The sequence below is a fragment of the Terrapene carolina genome, unplaced genomic scaffold (genome assembly GCF_002925995.2).
Source record: "Terrapene carolina triunguis isolate 2854851 unplaced genomic scaffold, T_m_triunguis-2.0 Scaffold238, whole genome shotgun sequence".
Lineage (NCBI taxonomy): Eukaryota > Metazoa > Chordata > Testudines > Emydidae > Terrapene > Terrapene triunguis.
In genome coordinates, this window is record NW_020664589.1 from 11679977 (window position 1) to 11702237 (window position 22261).

Sequence of the window (22261 nt, forward strand, 5' to 3'; positions counted from 1 at the left end):
CAGTTGCTTAAATGATTTTTGAAAATGTAATCATGAATTAACCCTTTATAAACGACTTATACATGTAAGCTTCAAATAATATGTGATTTCCACCCCCTTTAATTTATCTATTTCTGAAAGGAGGAAGGGGGTGTGGGGGTTTTCTATTTATTTGTCATTTTGTCATTTTCAACTTGTATACTACTCTGACGCATGGACATAATTTATATGTATAACCTCTGATACCAGAAACATGGGGGGTCTAATTTCTGTCTGGGAATGAAAAAATTATTAAACAATTTATGTAGTCTGTAAGTATTAGCTTATCTTATGTAAGCATTAGCTTATCTTATTCATTCATAACTGGTATATGTTCCATTTAAAAGACCTATTTGTCAATCTCTTATCATTATCTGTGTATTTATTTTGTTCAAATTCTCAAAGTGGCAGTAATCACAGATTATAAAATAGGCCTGATCTCCTGATATAAGGTGTATTCTCTCTCTCTCTGTCTCCCCATTTGAAAGGATTTCCCTTACTTTATTTCTCTGTGTCACTAATGTTGGGAGATCTGTCCTCTTCCAGGAAAGGAGCTATCCCGCATCTGGCGGCTGGTAGTAATTGTATTATCATTGGATCGTTCCCTGAGCTAATAACAAGTTGGCACTCGTAGCCACATTTATCACACTGCAACACTGTTTCAAAATGTCTGTGGCTGCTGGGTGCCAGTTTGCTAGAGGTCATTGTTTAGGATGTCGATACCAAGCGAGCGATCTGATATTTGGTTGCGTCCTTGAAGGTTGAATAAAATATTTCCTCTGGGAAAATAATTTGCTAAGAGAATAAAACTGAAATGTACTGTCTTGGCAAGGCTAAATGAGGCTGTCAAGGAGAGATTGCTCTGGGCAGTGCCAAATCGTTGCAGAGTTGGGTGGTTCATCTTTTTGACAGCTCTTGGCTCAGAGTATTGGGTCAAAATTCACAATAATTTATTGTAAATGTTTACAGTCTGTGTTGGTTAATCCAATCTGCCATCTCTGCTGCTGATGTGAAAAATGCCGGATTAGCCAGTTAATGGTATGCACCATGCATGCTATGTCACTGGTGTTTTAGAGGTTTAACATCTGGATGCAAACTAACCCCTAATTAGCTAGGACTGATGGCTCTGAGTGTAATATAGAATCCTTCCGTTAGTGATTTTTTCAAGGTTTTTAGCTAAAGCAAATGCTAATAAGGATGTGATCCTAATGAGATATGGTAAAAAGGCCCGCTGGGGCGTTACACCTTTTGCTTCATGTTGTTAGCAGGAATGATTCCATTGCTTATTTTGATGCAGTATTGCATACAAGGCTATAGGCAGTGAATTCCACTGAAGATCATGCTCCAGGCTGTTTTATATTGAAATAAGAAAGCCTTTCCCCCATTGTCGTTGATGGTTTTTGTGTGGTAATGCGCACCTGCTGCAGTCTGCCTCCCCTGCCAGCACAGGTGCCTGATCTGCATAGTTTTCTCTGAATTCACAATTGAAGTGGCAGGCTCCATGCTGGGGGAGAGAAGCAAGACATGAGCTTTTCCAGCATAGACAGTAATTGGACATTTCTTGTCTTGTAATGCTCAGATCCTTTCTATTAATTACAATAATTTGTATAATAGTAGCCAGAGGGGATTGATGTGCAGAGGTCAGGGCATGTCGTTACCGTAGGACCTGTGGTGAGACCTGATTAAGAGAGTGAATTTTATGGTGTGCTTGACTTAGGTGTGTGGTCAGACACTAGGCTGAAATTCAATTGCCTTCAGACAGAGAAAATGTACAGTATTGCTACTACCACTCAAACCCCACTGTCTGGAGTGTTTCCTTTGGAGCTGTACAAAGCATGGGACAGGATTTTCAAGAGCACTCAGCATTTACCTAACTGCTCTCATTGAAAGCAATGAGAGTCATGCCATAGACTTCAGCTGGAGTGGAAGTATGCCGGTGTTGTGCACATTTGAAATTTCCACCCATTGTGCTTTCAGTTTGCATTGCTTTCTGCAAGCCTTTTTTACTTGGCGAAGTTTCACTTTGAACCAAAGCTTGCAGTACATTTGTACACACAGGGGATTTTTATTAGCTTATAAGAAAGGATCAAGAACCTGAGATTTGCTGCTGACAATGCATGTCTTTTTTCCCAATAAAATCTGACACACCCAACTCCTGGGTAAGGATTCTGGGTAATGTAGTCCAACAAGCGTTTCTTGTACTATACTTAAAAAGACCACTAGAAGGTTGTCAAAACTCTGTGTACACGTATTTCAGTTTTATAAAACTTAACCAAAATCTTCATCTGAAACCAAGTTTTGCCTCACCTGACTAACTCAAAACCAAAAGCTTTGCAGGTCTGGACAAACCTGGCTTGAGTTTCAGGTTTCTTAACCAAATCAAAAACTCTTGAGTTTTGCGTGATTTCAGTTGTTACAGAAATGTGCACAGCTCTAGTGTTACAGTTATTGCTAAATGAAAGCAATTGTGCTCAGTATGGTAGCACCCATAGACGTTTTCAGGCTACATTTGCAAGATTATAACAGGGTTCAAAAATAACTAGATAAGTTCATGGAGAATAGGCCAATCAATGGCTATTAGCCAGGATGGGCAGGGATGGTGTCCCTAGCCTCCGTTTGCCAGAAGCTGGGAATGGGCGAGAGGGGATGGATCATTTGATGATTACCTGTTCTGTTCATTCCCTCTGGAGCACCTGGCATTGGCCACTGTCGGAAGACACGATACTGGCTAGATGGACCTTTGGTCTGACCCAGTATGGCTGTTCTTATGCTGGTTTTGTTGGGTGCTAAGTTATAGCAGGGCGAAGACAAATCTGTCATTCTAGGAGAGAGAGTGATGGTTGGAACCTCTGGGGGTCCCTATGCTCTGTCACTGGAGGGGAAGGAGGAGGTTTTGGCAAGGAGAGGTGAACTGGGGAGGAGTTAGCCCTGGAGGGATGAGTCACTCAGTTGGACCAAGGCTGTAGAGACTACTCTACATCCAGCTTCAAGCTGACATTGGGAGCAGTCTATCTCCACATTTGAAGATGCACAGAATATGCATCTGAGTGATACCATGGATGTACAGTGCAGACAGCTCCTTTAGGTTCTATAGTACCTGACCGGAACTCTTCTCTACTGCGACCAGTTAATACCCTGAAGCCTGATTATTGATTAGTCCATTATCCGAACTAGCGTGAATGTAGATGCTAGTCTTATACAGGTATAAGTGCCTAAACTATTCCTCTCTGCGGTGAATTAGCATCTCAAACCAGCAGCCTGTTGTTCTAGTTTTGAAGATGGCATTAGCAATGTATTTGCTATACATTTATTAGAAAAAAATCTGTTCTGCTTTAAAATGATTATTGGTGATTGGTATTATTCTAATGGATCTTTGCAAACGCTGATACTTTTGCCTACTAATTCTGGTTTCTCCTCTTTTTTCTTCTTGCAGCTGAACCTGCAGATCTCTTGAAGGTATTAGATTTTCATAATTTACCTGACGGTATCACTAAAACAACAGGTTTTTGCACAAGCAGAAGATCTTCAAAAGGCGCAGATGTTGCTTTTCGAGTAACAAAAGATGCTCAACTTAGTGCACCAACAAAGCAGTTATATCCTGGTAAGTGAAACCTTTTGATTTGGGACTGCCTATGAAAATATCTGATCTTTTCCCCCATGTTCTAGAATTGCACTTGAAACACTGCATGCTTTTTTCATTTTGTGTGTGTTTGGAAGGGAAATAGTCTACTCTTTTGGGGAGATACGGACTGTCTAATCATCTAATAATGTTAAAATAGCTACACTCATTTTTTCCTCACTTCATCTGAAGGGGGTGGTACATCATCCAGCGAACATGCAAACACTGGCTAATTACATCTGTTCCCATCTCCGTTAACAAGCTGGTGTTTCTCATTATCACAGGCTGGTATCCAGTTGTGAATAGAGACTTGGAAGGTGCAAACATTAAATCAGAACACCCCCCATGAGTCCCAGTTCTTATTGGAAGAAATGTTTAAATATTAATCAGAATCTTATTATAGAAAGAAAGTAGCATTAGCTCCCATAAATCCAATGAGTAGCAGGCTGCTCATTAAAAACCGGCTACACTACAGACACATTTTTAATTTTGCATTAGATGATGAAGCATTGCATTTAAAAAGCAAAAATTTCTGTAAACTGAGAGCATGCAGTCTTTGCTTTAAAGAAAAATGGGCTAATGAATTAGGGCCGAAACTGTCTAGCTAAAGTACTTATATGGCACAATTTACTGGAGTATCTGAGTGCCTAACAGCCGTGAGTGTATTTATCCCCCCAACACCCACACGAGTGAGGGAAGTGCTAGTATCCACATTCTACACATGGGAAATGGCGGCACAGAGAGCAAGTGCCTAAAACTTCCTAAGTTCATATAGTGGTGGAACAGGGATTGAACTCACGTCTCATGTGTCCGGGATGTGCATGGTACGCACAGTGGTCGGAGCAGGAGCTGGTAGCCAGGAGTTGGAGCCCAGGGTCAGAGGTGGAGTCAGAGGCCACGGGTGAGTGCCAAAGTCAGAGGTCAGGAATTGGAGCTCAGGGTCAGAACTGGGTTATGTGGAGTGACAAGGCAGGAGAAGGGCTGGGGCCAGGGCTGGAATAAGGCAGGAGCAGGACTGGAACAAGGCTGGGAACAAGCAGGCACAGGAGTTATCACAGACATCGGCAAATGCTTTGAGCAGCTGCTGAACTGCTGCTGGGCTTGAGAGTTGGTCTGCTGACTCCTGCAGCAAGTCAGGTAGGGTAGCCAATCGGGCAGCCTACTACAGGCCAGCTGTGCTCCTCAGGTCATCCAGAAACTGGCTCTGCTGCATGTCCCGATTCCTGACATCCTGATCCCTAGGCTAGCAGCCTAACTGCTGGATCAGTCGTCTTCTGTATAGTGAAGCCTTTTCTCTGGTTTTACTGAGTCCTTACTCCGACCAAATTCTCATTCATGTCAATGGAAGTTTGACCTGAATAAGGACACTTGGATTTGGCCTTTAGTCACTACAGCTCACTAGTCCAAATTCATCCTGGGACCTGGTGCAACTCGATAGAATCAGGGGTTAAATCTGGAATTGCCAGGGATCAGTTTAGCCCGCTGTGTTTATCTTGGCTTGTATGAAGTGGGTCATGTGGATTTCAGCGGCAGATGAGATATATACCAGCATGATCATTAACACAATCATCCACTGAGAAATACGCCTTCCTTGCATAAGGCCTAACAACTAGTAGGAGGGAAACTGTGTGTGTGTGTGTGTGTGTGAGAGCATGCACATATGCAGTGGAATCCTTAATCCAAGGAGACAGATATACACATTACTTCAAAAAGTTTGTAAAAGAATTGATACAAAATCCACTAGCTAAATCAATGGCAACATGGAATGCCACTACCAGTCCTCTTAAATGAAGATGCTATTTCTATCACACCCAATATTTCACTGGTCTAAATGCAAGCCAGTCCTATTGGTGTGACCGTCACTCATGTCCTATAGTGCTGGATTTGCTTGATAGCAAACTCTAAAATGATATTGGGAGTTCTGTTGTTATTCTCATATGATAGAGTGCAGGGGTCATTGGTGAATAAGGGATTAACTGGAGTTCAATTTCCACCCTGTCTTGCACAAGAACTGGGGAGCAAAGAGTGGCTGGGTACCAGACAGAGGGTAGAGGATGCCTTTATAGGGGTTAGAGTCCACACCCAGGATCAGCAATGGGGAACTGTTCTGTTTACCTAAGGCCTGATCCAAGACCCATTGTAGTCAGTGGAGCAGATCCTTCTTGCTTCTATTAACCTCTTGTTAAAAGAGAAACTCTATCTATTGAGGAAAAGACCTTGCTGACTGCATCTGTGTTATTCCCCTTCCAACCTCATAATCATTCCACCCGCTCATGCCTCTGTATTCCTGTCTTCATAACAATATTACGGTGAGTGGCTGAATGTGGGGATATTGGCCTTGCCATCTTTAATTTCTGTGGAACATATCCAGAAGTCCTTCACTCAATTGCTACTTAGCCATTACTCATGGAAAGTCCCACCGAAGTCAGTGGAAAGTTTTCCTGAATAAGGAATGAGTAAAAGCTAAATCAGGGCTCTATGGATATTTTGGGGCTTATCAGAATTTGATTTAAAAAAAATAATTTTGGTGGACGTTTATTTTAAAGTATTTTTTCCCATTTGTATTGATTTAAATTTTCAGAGTTGCAGGGCCAATGGGGCTGGGACGGGGGGCTGGGAGGTCAGACCATAAATTATGAGAGAAGACACTGAAATTCAAAAAGTTAAAGCTGTATAACCATTAAAACACCATGTCAACATCTCATGTCAAAATATGCAAAGTTAATATCCTTAAATCAAACCCTAATAAAGTCTCAAGCAGTATTTTTGTGACTTTGCTTATCTGTACATTTCAATTATTGATGGAAATACTTTTTCATCGATTTGTGTGTGAAACGGATGTTTATCGACATTTACTGATAAAATTGAATTCTTCCAAGCCTAAATATTTTCAAGCCAAGGAATGCAATGTCATCGTCAGTCTGGAATAATGCAAAATGTTTTCCCTGGCTGTGGACATTGTATCCAAGAGCCACATTCAAAGGACACTTTTCGAGTGTGCATAATAGCTTGCTCTAACCCCTGCACAGTGGGTTTTGGCTTTCATAGGTTTCCATGCTGTGCAATTCAAGTGGCACTTTCAGTGACTCTGGGCTTAAGCAGGTGGACGGGATCTTCTGGGCAGTGAATGCACATGGCCAATGCAGCAAAGGGATTGAATAATGCACTTTCTAGCCCATTAATACAATTTTCTCTTATCCCAAGGAGAGATTTTGAGATCCTGGTGGAGTCCTTTATATTGCCCTACCGCACTATAATCTCTTTTCACCTACCCTCCTCTCATTCTTGTTTTTCATCCACCATCCTTCCTAGCTGATAAGACCTGGACGGTATTTCCTTGGCATCCACCAATGCAGCTCTTCAGTCACTTGAAGGGCTCCCACTCAATGACATACTAACCTCCCCATCTCTCTCTCCAAAGGCTTCCTTTTGTCTGTTGCTGGGAAAGAGAGGTTAAGAACTGGGTCTCCTGGATGCTGATCATGACTCTATGCCAGCACCATGACTCTAGGCCAGCATTTCCCTCTGATATAGGTGTTGTCTCAATGCAGCCCCATAACTAGATGTGACTTTAGGTGCCACCAGCAAATGAATGAGATTTCATGTTACAAAATGGGCGGGTGTGGGTAAAAACCTTTAAAACATAGCTTTCCCCTTCCGCTATAAAGGGCTCTAGGCAAACAGGTAATATTTTGTGCTAATTAGAAGTTTGTGTTTCTTTAAGATTGTAATTTTATGGGCTTTCCATTCTGCTTCTGTTGTTACAGCCAACAAAGCAGATTTGTGTTTTTAAACCCCCGAGAGCGAGGAAATCTGCTGAGATGATCTTTCCCCAGCTCCCTAAATAAGTTCTTCAGGTTCCTTGCAAAACCATGTTCTTCCAACCTCATGCAAGGGCAAGAAAGACAGAGGAAGACATAGTCCTTCAATAGCAGCCACGAAAAAGCAGTAATTTGCATTTCTGTTGCATAATTAATGTTCTCTGCATTATTTGTGCATGTATATTTAAGGGTGAAACATCCTAGATTATAGCCAGGACATTTCCTCTAGGAGGAAAATGAACCACACCAGAAAAATCAGGGTCCCCTCAGATGCACTAATAGCAAAAGATTAAATTGGGCTTTTAAATATCCATTCTGCTCTGAAAGATGACTCTAAAAATGGTACCTTCTTATGCAACAGATCTGGTACTTGTGGATATCCAGAGTTGGATCTGCTGATTTTGGTGACACAGAATAAGTTCTGACTGCTTTTTAATCTGTTAAACCCCATAAAACCAGCATGGCTAAGAGAAAATGAGCATGCTTTCCTTCCTTCCTGGCTCATCAGCAGAGTTCTTTACTAGGCTCCAGTTAGTTACACCTCTTCAAACTCCTTTGGGGAACTGCCCAGGTATCACTGCCGAGGCTATATTTAGAAGACAATAAGGTTGAACAGGTGTCACTTAAAGGTCTAATTTTGCCTTAATTACTGACCATGACTTTTGAGAAGGAAAGAACCCAGCCCAACTCCACAGACTCGAGTCTGGTGGTTGTAAAAAGATGTTTTTCTTTGTTAACGGACTGCATTTGACACAGATATCATGAAGGAGGGGGAGAAAAGAAGGAATCTCCAGTGTTCAGTGTTTACAACCACCTGGTCTCTTTTTAGTGCCCATGCACCAGTGTTAAGGGACAGCCTCATGGGATCAGGGGACGTGGCTGTTAGGTGGAGTCACAGCACCCTCACAGGCATTCACAGACCCATTATGCCTTGTTGCAAAAGTCAAGCTGCCATGGTAGAATGTGGATCTGTTCTGTTCCCGGAAAGTGAAATGCCAGAGCAGTCCGAAGATGCTGTCTCCGGACTACTCGCTTGCAGCGAATTGTTTCGGCATGGAGATGGCTGAGTGCAGAGGAATAATCTGTGCCTCGCTTGTGCCCATACCCCACTCCTTCCCCCTTCAATGGCCTTTGAAAAGAGCTGCTGAAGATCGGGGATATTTCAATGGCCAGTGCCCCATCTGTAAAATGGTTAGTTCTCATGCTGTCGCTTGGACAGCACAGAGGCCACCAAATGCTTTATGCACCTCCATGATGTTCTGTCCCATGCCAAATCCGGCACGTTATGCGGTAAGGTGCCTATGAGGGACAAGTGTCTGTTGATGCTGTCCAGCCATTGGGTTTTAGGTCTTTTGGGGCTGAAGGGCGTCCATTTTTCCATCCTGCTTTCATTAGGTCAATGTCTAAGATGATTCTCACAGGGCAGTTGGTGGGCATTTGGAGCAGGTGACCGTATCACCTAAGGGGGGTTGGACAATCATTTTGAGAGAGTGGGACCTGTTTAGTTAGAAAACGGTTACCTTCGTTTGCCTTGGGTGGTATGAAATCTGTAAAATGGGGACATTAATACTTAGTTAACTCACAAGCATGCTGCCAAAAGCAATTTATAATGATCTGAGCTAGAGTGGCACTCAGCCTTGAGGGGATATTGATACAATGGGCAAAATTCATTACTGGTGTAATTCCCTTTATTGGAAAGATGGGGTCTCAACACCAATCAGCATGAACATCATTGAAAATGTAGAATGGTGTAAAAAGGCTTGACCCAAAACCTACTGAAGTCAATGGGTGTTTTTCCATTTATTGCACTAGAATTTGGATCACATCCTACGTGCTATTTTGTTATTAGTTTTATTGCATTCTGAACGGAACCCCCTCCACATATCATTGGATAGCCTGGATCATTTCTAACCAGGACAGGAAATGCATTGTTACTTTGCCAGGGTAACAGAGCAATAACAGAGTCATGTCAGCCATAATTTATCAATTATGGTTATTTGAGCTGAGAAACCCACATTGCCATGGAGACATTTTAATAATAATACCAATAAAAAAATAAATTAAAAGCAGCGTTTTAATGTTTTGGCAAGTCATTGAGGTTGAAAAGTTCTGTACGGAGGGTTCATAATGAAATTCTCCATTTTTATGGATCATTTTGGATGTGAAGTATTTTACATAAAAGACCCCAAATTGTTCTCCATAATTGTAACCAGGAAAAGGTCTGCATTTTATGCAGTGATATGAGTATACAGGCGGAAGGAAAGAGATGGCACAATTCATCCTAGGGAAGGCACAGTTATCACATATCTTCATTTCTGGGACCATGTCTTAGCTAACATAAGTGTAAGAACGAGGCTCAAGCACTGGGCTTGGTTCTCCACTCTGTAGCAGTGGTTTTACACTTGTGTAATTTCACTAAAGTCAGTGGGGTTAGGCTGGCATCAAACCAGCGTAACAGTGCAGGGAAACAACTTCCTTACTACATCTCGGTACTTTTAGGGAAAACTACGTCCTGGTCCATACCCACAGCTGGTGTAAATTGGGTGCAACCCCCTTGATTTCAATGCCGCTGCATCCCTTTACATCAGCTGAGAATCTGGCCCCATATTTTTTGCTGAGTTACTTTTCAGAATTCTGATCAGTGGTATCCACTTGCAGATGGTATTACCAAAAGGATTGATATTCATAAGGTGAGCCAGACCCTCAGCTGGAATAAACTGCCCTTGTTCCAGTGAAGTCACCAGCTTGGTGGACTTGGTGACACTCCTGTGCTGAATAGGACCATTTAAGTGCATGAGGGTAGACCTGCAGTGGGGAGGGAAACCTGTGTGAAGCTGCTGGACACTTGGGTTAACATTTTTGTGGTTTAGATGGCTGTGAATTTACAGCTTAAAAAATTAGCCACAGGGCTAGTACTTCCCCACACACTGCCAGGCACCACACAGAGATGTTCACATCGCACACACAACATATCCCAGCAACGCCCTCTTCCATTCTGGCACTCCTTCGCTTACGATTTCCTCAGTGGATAGGTGCAAGAGGCCAATTATGTCCTTCTTTGAAGGCCTTAGCCCGAGGGACAGATACCCTTGCAAGTGTTGTTATATTGTTAGAACACAACATATTAAGATGACAGAAATACACAGATTTCAGCAGCCCTTTCTCTATAATAAGCTAAAGAAGTGCCCCCCCCGACCCCTCTTTTAGTTAGCAATTCGCACCCCCTGCATATTGGAGGAATTAATTTTCGGAGATGGACGTGGGTTTTGCAATTTGGATTCATCTCTAGCATCTGCAGTGCTGCTGATGGAGGGAGAGGCAGAAAACCAAACCAACCACGGTTTCAGATGCCAGGAGGCGTATACCGCTCTGGCAGTTAGAAAACTCTCATGTGCTGCCTTGCAGCCTTGGGTTAAAGTGATCTGCAGTCTCTGAGGCTGGAACGCACCCCTGTCCAAATGACTGGATTGAGCCTATGCACCAGTGAAGCCCCGTTTTCAGGGTTTAATTACAACATGAGTGTTGCAAGAATAAAGATGGGATCCCACAATATCATTGTGCTTGCTTTCCTGACTCTAATCACACTTTAAGCCCCATGTGAAGGAGGACATGGGCCACGGTATCGCTGTGGACGATTGGCATGAGAAGCCGTCTTTGCCACGCGCTTTTCAAAGCTCAGTCAAACCAAAGTCTCCATTTTATTGTTGGATTTATTTTTGCTTTTAGATTTGTGCTGCCCATGCTAATGCGGTGAGCCAAAGCCACAGAATGCTCTGTTCTTGCCTAAATAGACAAAATAGACAAAAACTGATTAAAAAAGCCCCAGCAAAACAACAAAGTACCTAATACATTGCATGTGTCTACTTAACAGGGGAGATTTTTATAAAAATAATCCCTGAATTTCCAGCGTCTCTAGACCCTATGGCACAGCATATCTTGTCTCCTAAGAAGTTCCAGGGCATACCATGGAACGAAGTGGCATAAATGCTACAGATTTACACCCATCACTTGCAGCAGCAGCACCTTAGTGTCCCACTGGAGGTCTCCCATCCAGCAACATGGAGGCCCTCCTCTGCTTAGCGTGGGCGTTGGAACGTGGCACGGCTGTCGTTTCGATGGTCAAGACCGAAAAGGGCTCATTGATCATTAACGAATGATCCCTAGCAAGGTTGACTGCTGAACTGGAAGCCTGCCTGAGCCCTTAGAATAGAAAACTCTTTTCCATGGGAGCTGCTTTTCACCAAATTTTCTGCTATCTTCTCCCTGGGCTTAATCTAAGGGGACCAGATGTCCTGATTTTATAGGGACAGTCCCGATATTTGGGGCCAGCAAGGAACTTTGTAGCTCCATATTGTCTGAAGCCATCGTACTGCTCCATTATCGAGTTAGAATCGTGGTGTTGCAGTGGTATCCGTACACAACACTTTGCCGTTTATAAAGTGTCTTATTACTGGTAATGGAGGCTGCCAGGCACATTCCTGTAGGATGCGTTGTCCCCATCCGCAGGTAGCACTGACATACCTTTCTGCCATGGGCAGCAGTTTGGGGATTGCTAATATGGACAAATCTTGGAAGGAGGAGCAATCGCTGGTAGTTTCTCCTCTGTTCACTGGGTTGCAGGATGTATGAATTGCGTGCACACCATCACATCCAAAAGAACAACTAACCCCGTTGCCTTTCCACTTCAGCTTCAGCCTTTCCTGAGGACTTCTCCATTCTGTCCACTGTAAAAGCCAAGAAAGGAGGTCAGTCCTTCTTGATCTCCATTTACAATGAGCAAGGGATCCAGCAGATCGGCATGGAGATGGGTAGATCTCCTGTATTCCTGTACGAAGACCATACCGGGAAGCCAGGCCCAGAAGACTATCCTCTCTTTCGAGGCATTAACCTATCAGATGGCAAGTAAGTGCAGTGTCGTGTATTGAGAACGTGGTGCACGATAAAAACAATCATCAGTCTATATGAGTACCTATATGAATACCTAAGTGTGTATAAGATGTATGTACTATTATATATATATTTTACCAGTGCTCTATCTCCGCTAACTGAGCGCTTCCATTCTGCCATATAAATAACAGATGTGCAAAAAACCCTTTAACACTAGCGAAATATTAGGCACTTCAGGTCAGTGGGGACTTGTGGCTATAGGGATGGCATTCCCCCTGTGCAAAGGGCTTACACAAACCTGTGTGGCACTTAAGGTCCATGTATGTCACCCGGTGTTGGGCTTAAGGAGGATAGAAGAGGGGGATGAGGGGAAAATTGGGGCCCCACCAGGGCCACTTCTACCCCCAATGCGCCCCACATCCATGCAGGGGAGACTCCCACGCTGAGGGATTAGGAGCCAAGTGGTCCTACCTGTTGCTCCAGCCAGGTGAATTCCTATCTTTTGGGGATTTAAGTGATGCATGGGCCTTTTACCGGCCCTCTGCCCATCAGTGAATTTCACCTCGATTGGGGACAATGATTGGCCCATAGTTTTATATCAACAGCCTTGCATGATCAACTAATTGTTATAAACTGTTGGCTCATTAATGAAAGCAGAAGGCTCTGTTTAACTAGCTCGCGGGCTGTGTTATTTCACAGGTGGCACAGAATAGCCATCAGTGTACAGAAGAAAAACGTCACTTTGATTTTGGACTGTAAAAAGAAGGTAACTAAGTTCTTGGACAGAAGCGACCACCCCGTCATTGATGTCAACGGCATCATTGTGTTTGGAACCAGGATACTGGATGAGGAAGTCTTTGAGGTAAGACACGGATGTAAGCAGTAGCCTGGGGGTGAGAGGGAGATGCTGTACAAAGCCTTTGAGCTGCTGTTCTGGTTGATGAATAAAACTCATTGTTGGGACTCATCATGGGGGTTGTTGTTGGGTTTTTGAAGCCTTATTGTTAAATAATGTCCTACCCTGGATTTATTGGATATAATGTCTATTTTAATAGTGATCAGAATTGTGGGCCAGATCCTCAGATGGGTAAATTAGCTGATTCCAATAGAGTGACACTGATAAATCTGGCCCTTAGAGAGTTTATTTTTTTTAATTAAACTGCCTCTGAATCTGGCTTTCACATTCATATGATCCTGTGGAAGGTAAAATCGGGATTTAACTGGCACTGGACGGTCTTTCTCAAGCATTGCACGCATTTGAAACTCAGCGGCTAGGCTGAATGCAATGTTTAAGCAGAGTTCAGTAATGTAAAGCCTATAAACTGGCTGTCTGGGCCAGTTGATAGAGTGGCTGCTCTTAAAATCAGAATCTTATCCCACTTGGCTGAGAATCATCACATTTTATAGAGTCCCATTTTAGCCATTTGAAATGGGTTCTGGGAACCTTTCCCCTTGCTTGTCGGTGTCGTTTAAATCAGGCTGTCGTTCCCTTGCTTTGATTCTGGTCAAGAATACAAACAAGGAGTCTGTGTTTCTGCAATTTCAGGACATTGGTTTGCCCTAGTGTATGGGTCAGGGCTCTGACCTTCATAACAACGGGGTTTCCATTCGTTCCTGCTCTCAGCTTTGTGTTGTTTGCTGTGGCTTGGAAGTGAAGGCTGAGGAAGGCAATCCCTTGCTTAGCACAGTGCTGCTCTCAAGACTATAAGGCCTGGCTAGGGAGAGGTGCTACCACTTCCATGGGCATGGCCTTGAACCCTGATCTCGTGCCCTAAGACGCAACAAAGCTGTCGCATCGCCAGACTGAGTGGGTGCCTCCCTTCCCGCCCACAGCCGTCGCATAGGACAATGCTAGGTAAAGCTGGGTGAATAATTCATGAAGAATTTCAACAAAGTGCCACCTCTTTTTCCAGTCACAAAGTGTCCACAAGCCGAGAGCGGCTTTCTCTTAGTCCTATTAGAAGTTTGAAATTATCGGCCCAGTAGTTTCTGTAAACAGTTCTTCGTCTGTGGAATATGCCTCTGAGCATTTGCTATTCAGGGTTGTGACAGAGGCAGCCAGGCATAGGAGTTTAGTCAGATATGGGGGAGATGGAGATCGGTGATTCTTTCCATAGTTCGGCACCTAGACTGATATGTGAACATCACAATAAACCTCGGTCAAGCTGCAGTTTCAGAGATCCTGTCTACTCTTTTGCCTGTATATGTCCAGGAGTACTGGATTCTCATTTGCACAAGTATAAATAAAGAGTAACGCTATTGAAGTCAATGGAGCAAAGCTGTTGTAGGTGGATGCAGAATTAGGCCCATTACGTTTTGCAGCTCATCCTTCATTAGTTTTATTGCATTTGTTTGGAGCTGGAGTTGAGTGCGCCTCATGGAGCAAATTGAGCATTGCATGCAAGGTTCCTGCAACAATATGAATAATTATGGTTCAGTGAAGTCACCTCTAGTCAGCATTGTGCTATCTGTGACTTGGAAAGAAAGTCCTAGGGCTGTTTAGTGTTATTTACATTTGGAAGGGCTGCTGTAAACAGTGCAAAAATGCATTGACTCAACATCACTAGAACTCAGCTAGAAGAGGGTTATGACTGTATCTCTAACTGCATTAAATGAATAGACATTTCCTGGGAAGATTAACAATTAAAGAGGAAAGTAAAAGCTGGATTTAATGGGCACTGAAGTTGTTTTTCTAAAGTGTTGGATGTGCTTCCAGAAAAACTCAGTAACCAGATTGAATGCTGCATTTCAGCAGATTTGTTATGTAAAGCAGAGACCTTTACTGGAGACCTGGCCCTATGCGCCTAGTAGATCCCCTTAAAGAAATCCGAGTCTTATTCAAGTTAGGTCATTTTTATAGGCTCTTTTTTAGCCATTTGAAAAGACATATCCTCCATTATTATAAAACAAAACAAAAACACACCTAACAAACCAACAAAAACCCCACCTATGAAGTAGCCTGGTGAAAAGGGTTCCTGGGTGGAATTGCATATTCTGTTCCATTTCTCATTAAACTGTAACGGGCTCCTCCATGGTAGTCAATTTATGGGCTGTCTGGTGTAGATATGAAACTATGCACCGCAGAAGATGAATAGGACTGAAGTCATGAAGATTTCTTTACTGTCCCAAAAGCTTGACATATCTCCAAACAGGCTGGCTTTAATTGTCAGCTGGAAATGAGACTTCACAGCCACCCTACTAAACAACAAGAGCGTACATTTTTGCAGCTGGCAAAGCTTTGCCAATTCCGCTATCAGCTTTTCACAGGCGGTCAGATATTCGTGCCATCACTGGTAACGAAGTGGCCTTGATTGGAGCAGATTCATGGGACAAACGGACCCAGTGTTCCTCTTAGCCAACAGCAAAGGAGGCTGTTTCGATGGTGCCGGCACCGATTGCAATATACATGTGCCAAATGATTGCAGACACAGAGAAGCCCAGAACAATTATTATAGCAGAAGAGGACAATTTATCAGAATACAAAAGCCTTCCCCTCAATATATGCTTTTAGTTCGCCTTCTTTGCCTAGCAAGCAAGATATTTCAACATGCACACACAAAAACATCAAGATGCCAATAGCTATAAATTGAATGTAATTAAAAGGTTTTATGAAGGCAGCAGACTGTAACCTAATTTCCTTCATTTCTCAGTAACCTAATTTCCTTCAGTTTCCTCTCCCCCCCCCCCAGCTCTAAGCAGAAAGTATGTCTGAAGACAACCTTGGTTTGGGGCAATGGGAAAGAGACGCGAATCATTAACAAAGCACATATTTCTAGAAAGTTTCTAATTTCTGGGCCCTGAATCCACTTACAATGAGACTGAAGCTTCTGTAACTCCTGTAGGTAAGTTTTGCAAATCTCAAGGACCTAATAGTACGTTTTAGGTGTTTTCTACAGCCGTGGAGTTTTGTGGCTGTTACAAGTTTGTAGTTTGTGCTGGGAACTTGGAATGACCCAGTTAACTGGGAATGGCAGCGTTTGGAGGGCTTAGGGCCTAGGCTGTCTTTGTTTCAACATGATTCAGTGGGAGCTGAAAGTTAAGGGAGTGCTTGTCTGAATCTTCATCGGGACAAACCAAACTTGAATAGATTTTGTTTTGGAAGCTGAAATTACTTAACTCAGAGGGGAACAAGGGTCACAAGCAAAGTGGAGTATGAGCAGTGTATTATGAAAAGGGTGACTTTCCATCGCATACTGTGTGACAGGAATTGGTTTAGGGGAGTTTCACAATATTTCTCTAGCTCAGCATTCTTCCAGTGGAAAAATGACTTCCTCTCATTAAAATTCAATTAGTTCCGAGGCTGTGTGGATCTCTCTGTAAAGCCCACTGAATGCTGGGTAGGCTTGACAAGGGGCCAAGCCTACAGCCAGGTTACACAAGTTAAGTTTTGTGCTGTGATGTTGTTCAAAACAGATATTTACAAATGCTCAGAAATGTCAGGACAGGCTGTCACGCTGGGATTGGAAAGTGGCGGCTGGCCTCATGCTGTGAATGAGAGGACGATGTTATGAGACAGCAAAGAACCTTGCATATGAGAGAGAGAGAGAGAGAGAGAGAGAGAGAGAGAGAGAAAAGAAATATCCTACGCAGCAAGATAAATGCTTCTATTTTTCCTCCTGAACTATAGTAACCAATGTTCCTGTAGCTTCAGTAATACTGAAAGATAGAAGCCACGCTATACCTCCCCTGGTGTTTTGTTTGCTAGGGAGAATTTTTTTACATACACTAGAAATGCAATGCTTTTTTATTAGATGCAAATCCCTATGTGAACCACAGGTTAAGAGCAGAGCTTACTGGAATTCACCCTTTCACCCCAACCCATAAAATTTTTTGACTTTTGTTGTGAAAAATCCATTTTTTTGGCTGAAAACCAAACTTTTTTATTCAGAAATGCTGCTGTGCGTCCTCACAGTAGTTGTAGTTCAGATGCCTCATGTTCAGATTCCTGTCAATGGAATGAGCTTCCTGGCCAGACCGCAGACCCTAAGCTAAGCTGAGGGACTGTGTCATTTTAGTTTTGGAGAACAAGAAACCCTAGGAGAAAAACAAAGTTTATCCCCCATTATTCTGTAAGGTTTATGGCACTAGGTTTCCTTCCCAGAGGTGGCTGTATTACAGAAGTGGATGAAGTGATCCAAGCCCGTATACTTCAGGATCTTTCTGAATGAAACGTGCAACAGGATGGCATTGGAACCCGAGTACCAGGACCATCAATGGAGTGGATCAGATTAGACAGAATGAGCGTGCTGTGCCTTATGAAAAAGTCCTACAAAATTTAAAAGAAAATGATCGTCTTTGTTTAGGTGACCAGACTTTTTGAACCAGTCTATAGAATTTAATAAAGAATTGTATCCCTGCAATAGCGTGCTATTGAGAAAACCGCTACAGGAAGTATATCATTTGCTATTCAATTTGTTGGGCTAGATTCTAACCACACTGCATGATTAGTAATACAACTACACTGATCAACGTGACTATGCTAGGAGTAACTTCTTGTGAGTACGGGTGCTAAAATCTAGCCTTGTAAAACAATTTCGGTAAGACCCTACTAAAAAGTTCTATTCCATAGAATCCTATAGGGTCCATACCTATTAAATTTTGTAGAGCTTTTCCACAAAGAGTATGGTGTTGTTATAACCATTAGACATGCATTTCTTGTTTTGTCATTGTCTTGTTAGAGTAGATCATAATGTTCGGTTCTCAAGACTTCAGTGCTAAATGAAGTTAGTGGGTAACATTAATACACAGAAAAGCCCAACATCTGTATATGTTGTTGTTAAGCTTAATGTCTTTTACAGCTGGCTTCTCCAGAAACAGAATGAGCTGATTCTGGCCAGCTGAATATTTTAACTGTATCTCTGTATCTAGACTCTGTTTAACTGAGTCTAGTCGGCTCTGTAACACCAACCATTCCCTTCTCAGGCTGCCAAACAGGGTCACAATAAGTCAGAGGATTTTGTGTATCTACGTACCTTGTCCTGCCAAGGCAGGGAAATTGTGAATGGCTGATGCGTGGGGAGCAGCAGAAAAAATTGTCATTAGCTAATACCAGATCTTCGTCCTGAGATGAGAGGTATTGTGCTGCTGGTTTTTTGGATGATACTAAAAGGATGGTGCTTTTTATTCCTTTTCCTGTTTTTACTTTCTCTAAGCGCACTAGTGATATCAAGACATCAGAAATAATGGGAAGGCCTTTTGCGCCAGGTTAAACCAGAAAGTCTGGGCAAGATGCCAGATGGGCTTTTAAGGTGTTGAATGTTTCAGGGAGCAGCAAGACGAAACAGAATAGAAATGTCAGTGTTCTTAGCTGAAACCTTGGTGCTATTCGGCTATCTCATTGAAATGCCAGTTTACCTTTAATCCTGTGCTTTGTTTACAGTTAAAAAAGAAAGACTGCTGAAGTCGATAATCCCTGCTTTAATCTCACTGTATTCATGGTTCCTCGAGAGTCCCTTCACTCATGCTGGATTTTTAGCATTTCAGACTTGAGAGATGTGTCATATTTGAAGCTGCTGACTTGGATTATTTTTGCTCCCCAATCTGCCAGGCTGGTAGCTGGCTACTAAATTAATGTGATGGTTTGGTTTGGTTTCCCGCGCTAGTGCAATGAGATACTTCAGAAATGTGTACGAACTGAGCTATGGAATCCTGGCCGTGAAAGCTGACGAGAGTAATTGGCTATCTAATAGGAAACAAGGTTTAGTGGTTAGAGGATGAGACAGACTCAGGACTCCATGGTGTTACTCCCGGCTCTAAAAGGTTTCAGAGTGGTCGCCGTGTTAGTCTGTATCAGCAAAAACAACGAGGAGTCCTTGTGGCACCTTAGAGAGTAACACATTTATTTGGGCATAAGCTTAATTTGTTAGTCTCTAAGGTGCCACAGTGACTCCTCGTTGTTCCAGCTCGAATACTGGGTCTTCAGCAGGTATGGAACTTCACTGTGCCTCTGTCTTCCCAAATGGAAAATAATAATACTGCTATCCTCACAGCACTGAAGGGACGGTTAGATCATTAATATTTGTAATCTGAGAATCTCTGAATACTTTCCAGAGGGAAAATATGATTTATAAACAGGGCCCCAGCTACAGGGTTTGTATCATAGTCAGATCTGGATCCACGCTTCCCTAAAGTTTGGGTCTCTTCTGTGTTCCTGTTTGCAACAATCTGTCATACGAATGTGAACAGAAATTGTGATTACAGAGGCAGCACAGTAGGAAAATGTACTTCTTTTTAAGTCCAATAACAAAGGCCCAAATCCTGTAAAGCCTTACATACGTGAGTGGCACCGTTGATATCAAAGGGTATGTCTGCATTTGAGCTGGAGGCGTAAATTCCTGCATGAGGAGACTGAGCTAGCCCGGTAAAAATAGAGGTGCAGGCGTGACAGCGCAGGCGTTGGGAAGGGCTAGCTGCCCCGAGTACGATCCCATCCGAGACACTAGGCATGCACTTGGATGGAGAGCTCCTCCCACTGCTATTTTTAGTGTGCTGGCTCTGTTGGAGCTAGTGTGGGTATGTCATCTTGAGCGGAAATTTACACCTGCAGATTGAAGTCTAGACATACCCAAAGAGACCCCCAAGCATAACATTGAGCATATGCACACTTTTTTGCAGGATTTGGGCCTAATTGGGGGGGGGGGGGACAGAGGAAAGTTGGTTGAACTCTTGCTCATTCGCTTTTTGTGAGCCTCCGTAGAGGGCTTTTATTTTTTAATCAGAAATGTACTAACCTAAATGTCTCTGTTTAAGATGAACCACAGAAACATACTCCAGTGTATTTTTCACTACTTCAGTAGACTGCTGCAAGAAGCTAATTTACAGCTCTGGCTACTTGCTTTATTGGTCCTGCCAACTCTGATTTCACCTCTTCTGCTGCAAAGCCTTGAAGGGAATGCGAGGGGAGTCAACATTTTAAGCCACAAGTCTATAACATGGCGTGGAATGATGGAAAATAAAACATTGTGAGCCAGCCTCTTTTGGGGCTCTTTATTAAACATCTCTGTAACTCTCCCCGATCTCCTAGTCATTCATGATTTTAATAGCCGGGTTTCTCTTCACTTGATCCGCTATTGTTATTTCAAGGGAGCCTTCCTGGTGCAATGGTGTGCTCGTAGCATATGGATTAAATCACCAAGTTAGGCTCTTTCAGACTCGCCGTGGTGCCTAGAAAATCTCAACAGCCATCTGAGTGTCTGTCACTGGAAAGGCGCACGATTAACGATGAGGTTTTTGTGCCACAATCCAAGCAATGTTGTCAATCCAATCAAAACCAAAACATGTAATATTTGGCCTCCGTTGGCGAGGGCTTACATACAGGATTGCCTTACAGAGGGACAATGTCTCGTGTTGTCAGTGTATATGTAATAGCGAGAGCTGTATACAGTGCTAAAGAAGCATTATGACTTTTGCAAATTGTTTTCTGGTAACGTGGACTTCAGATTACTTGTGTTTGAATACCTAAAGTGACACCATTTCATATTATTTGAATGAGCCTATAAAGGTTAGGCACCTGTGGAAGAGAGAATCTTAAGATTTGGGTGGAAACATTAATTTAATTGTCTCTTACTATACACACATTTGCTCAAACTCTCCATTTCATTTAGATTCACTGGGGGATTAATGGTTTTGAACTCTGGGCTTAAGTAAAGCTTTGTGATTGACTGAGGCAGTCTGTGATGACATAGGCCTGTCAATAATGGTCAGAGAATGTCAAGATATAGGGCGTTTTCTTTGTACTGCCTGATTTTGAGTTATAAAATCCACGTAGTAATCTGTATAAAACACTCCATGTTGGGCATGTGTGGATAATTACTGCCGCTCTCTGGGGCTCAATTCCTCTTGGCCTTTGTGTGCTTATAAGGCCAGTTAAGACATGCATTATTGTTCAAGCAGATCATAAAAACACTCTTATTAAGATATAATAATTAGGGCATGGATAGTTTACTAGCAAAGTAAGTGATCTCATTGCTATTTCCCTCCTTCCCCCTTCTCTTCTCCTGTTTACTACCCTCACTTGCTGCATTTTATCTTAAACTAAGCCCTAGTCCTTGCAATAAGATCCGCATGGGTGCAGTGGTCAGCTGGCATGGATCTCAAGTCCATTTCAGTGCCTTGGGTGGTAAGGCTCTTCTTCAGGGCAGGGGATGTCTCTTAATGTGTGTCTGTGCAGCACCTGGCACAATCAGGATTCAGTTGTGATTAGGGCCTCACAGTTCAGATCATACGTATGCGTAACTGTAACGCCGCACAGAAAGAGAAGGGAAACTTGTCGAGCCGTTAAAGTGCAGAACTGGCAGAGAGGAAATTAGAGCTGGCTGAAAAGCGTGTTGCCAGTTTCGCCAAAAATATCAGTAGAAAATCGATTCTTTGTAGTCAAAGTTTGAATGTTCTAAAACATTGGACCAGTGCTAGAGGGAATCGGGCTTTTGTGGAATCTTGGGAAAGTCACTTAAGAAATCTTCGTTCTAGAATGCCCTCCTTAAAGATAGTGATACCTACTACCCAGGTCGGGGGCAGACGGTGGGGGAGAGGTCTAACGGCTGACATTTTCAAACGCACCCAGGGGAGTTCTGAGTACAAGCCCCTCTCGCGTTCAATGAGACTTTTGGGGGAGCTTTTCAAAGGCCCAAATGGCATTTAACTCCCATTGAAAGCCTATAGGAGTTAGGCACCTGCCTGAAAATTTGAGTTTAAAGATCTCCCCTATGCTTCTAACTCCTTTTGGCTCTTTGAAAATGTCATCCTAATGCATTGATGTTCTTAGAGTGCTTTAGGGTCCTCGGAATGAAGGTGCTATAGAAAGCGTTATTACCGTATTTATTATCTAAACCAGTGATACTCAGACCTCAGTGGTTCAGGAGCCAAATTAGCAATCCGCATTACCCAAAAGAGCCACAGTAGTGTGAATTCATGGTTT

General features: G+C 42.9%; 1 protein-coding gene across 1 annotated transcript in view; it reads left to right on the forward strand.

The window, feature by feature from the left end:
* COL5A1 (collagen type V alpha 1 chain) overlaps positions 1-22261 on the forward strand; it is a 239793-nt gene that overhangs the window by 51334 nt on the left and 166198 nt on the right. Inside the window, exons 2-4 of the mRNA XM_024206663.3 lie at positions 3452-3619; positions 12147-12360; positions 13045-13207. Coding sequence (XP_024062431.2) covers positions 3452-3619; positions 12147-12360; positions 13045-13207 — 545 coding nt within the window. The remainder of the gene's footprint in view (positions 1-3451; positions 3620-12146; positions 12361-13044; positions 13208-22261) is intronic.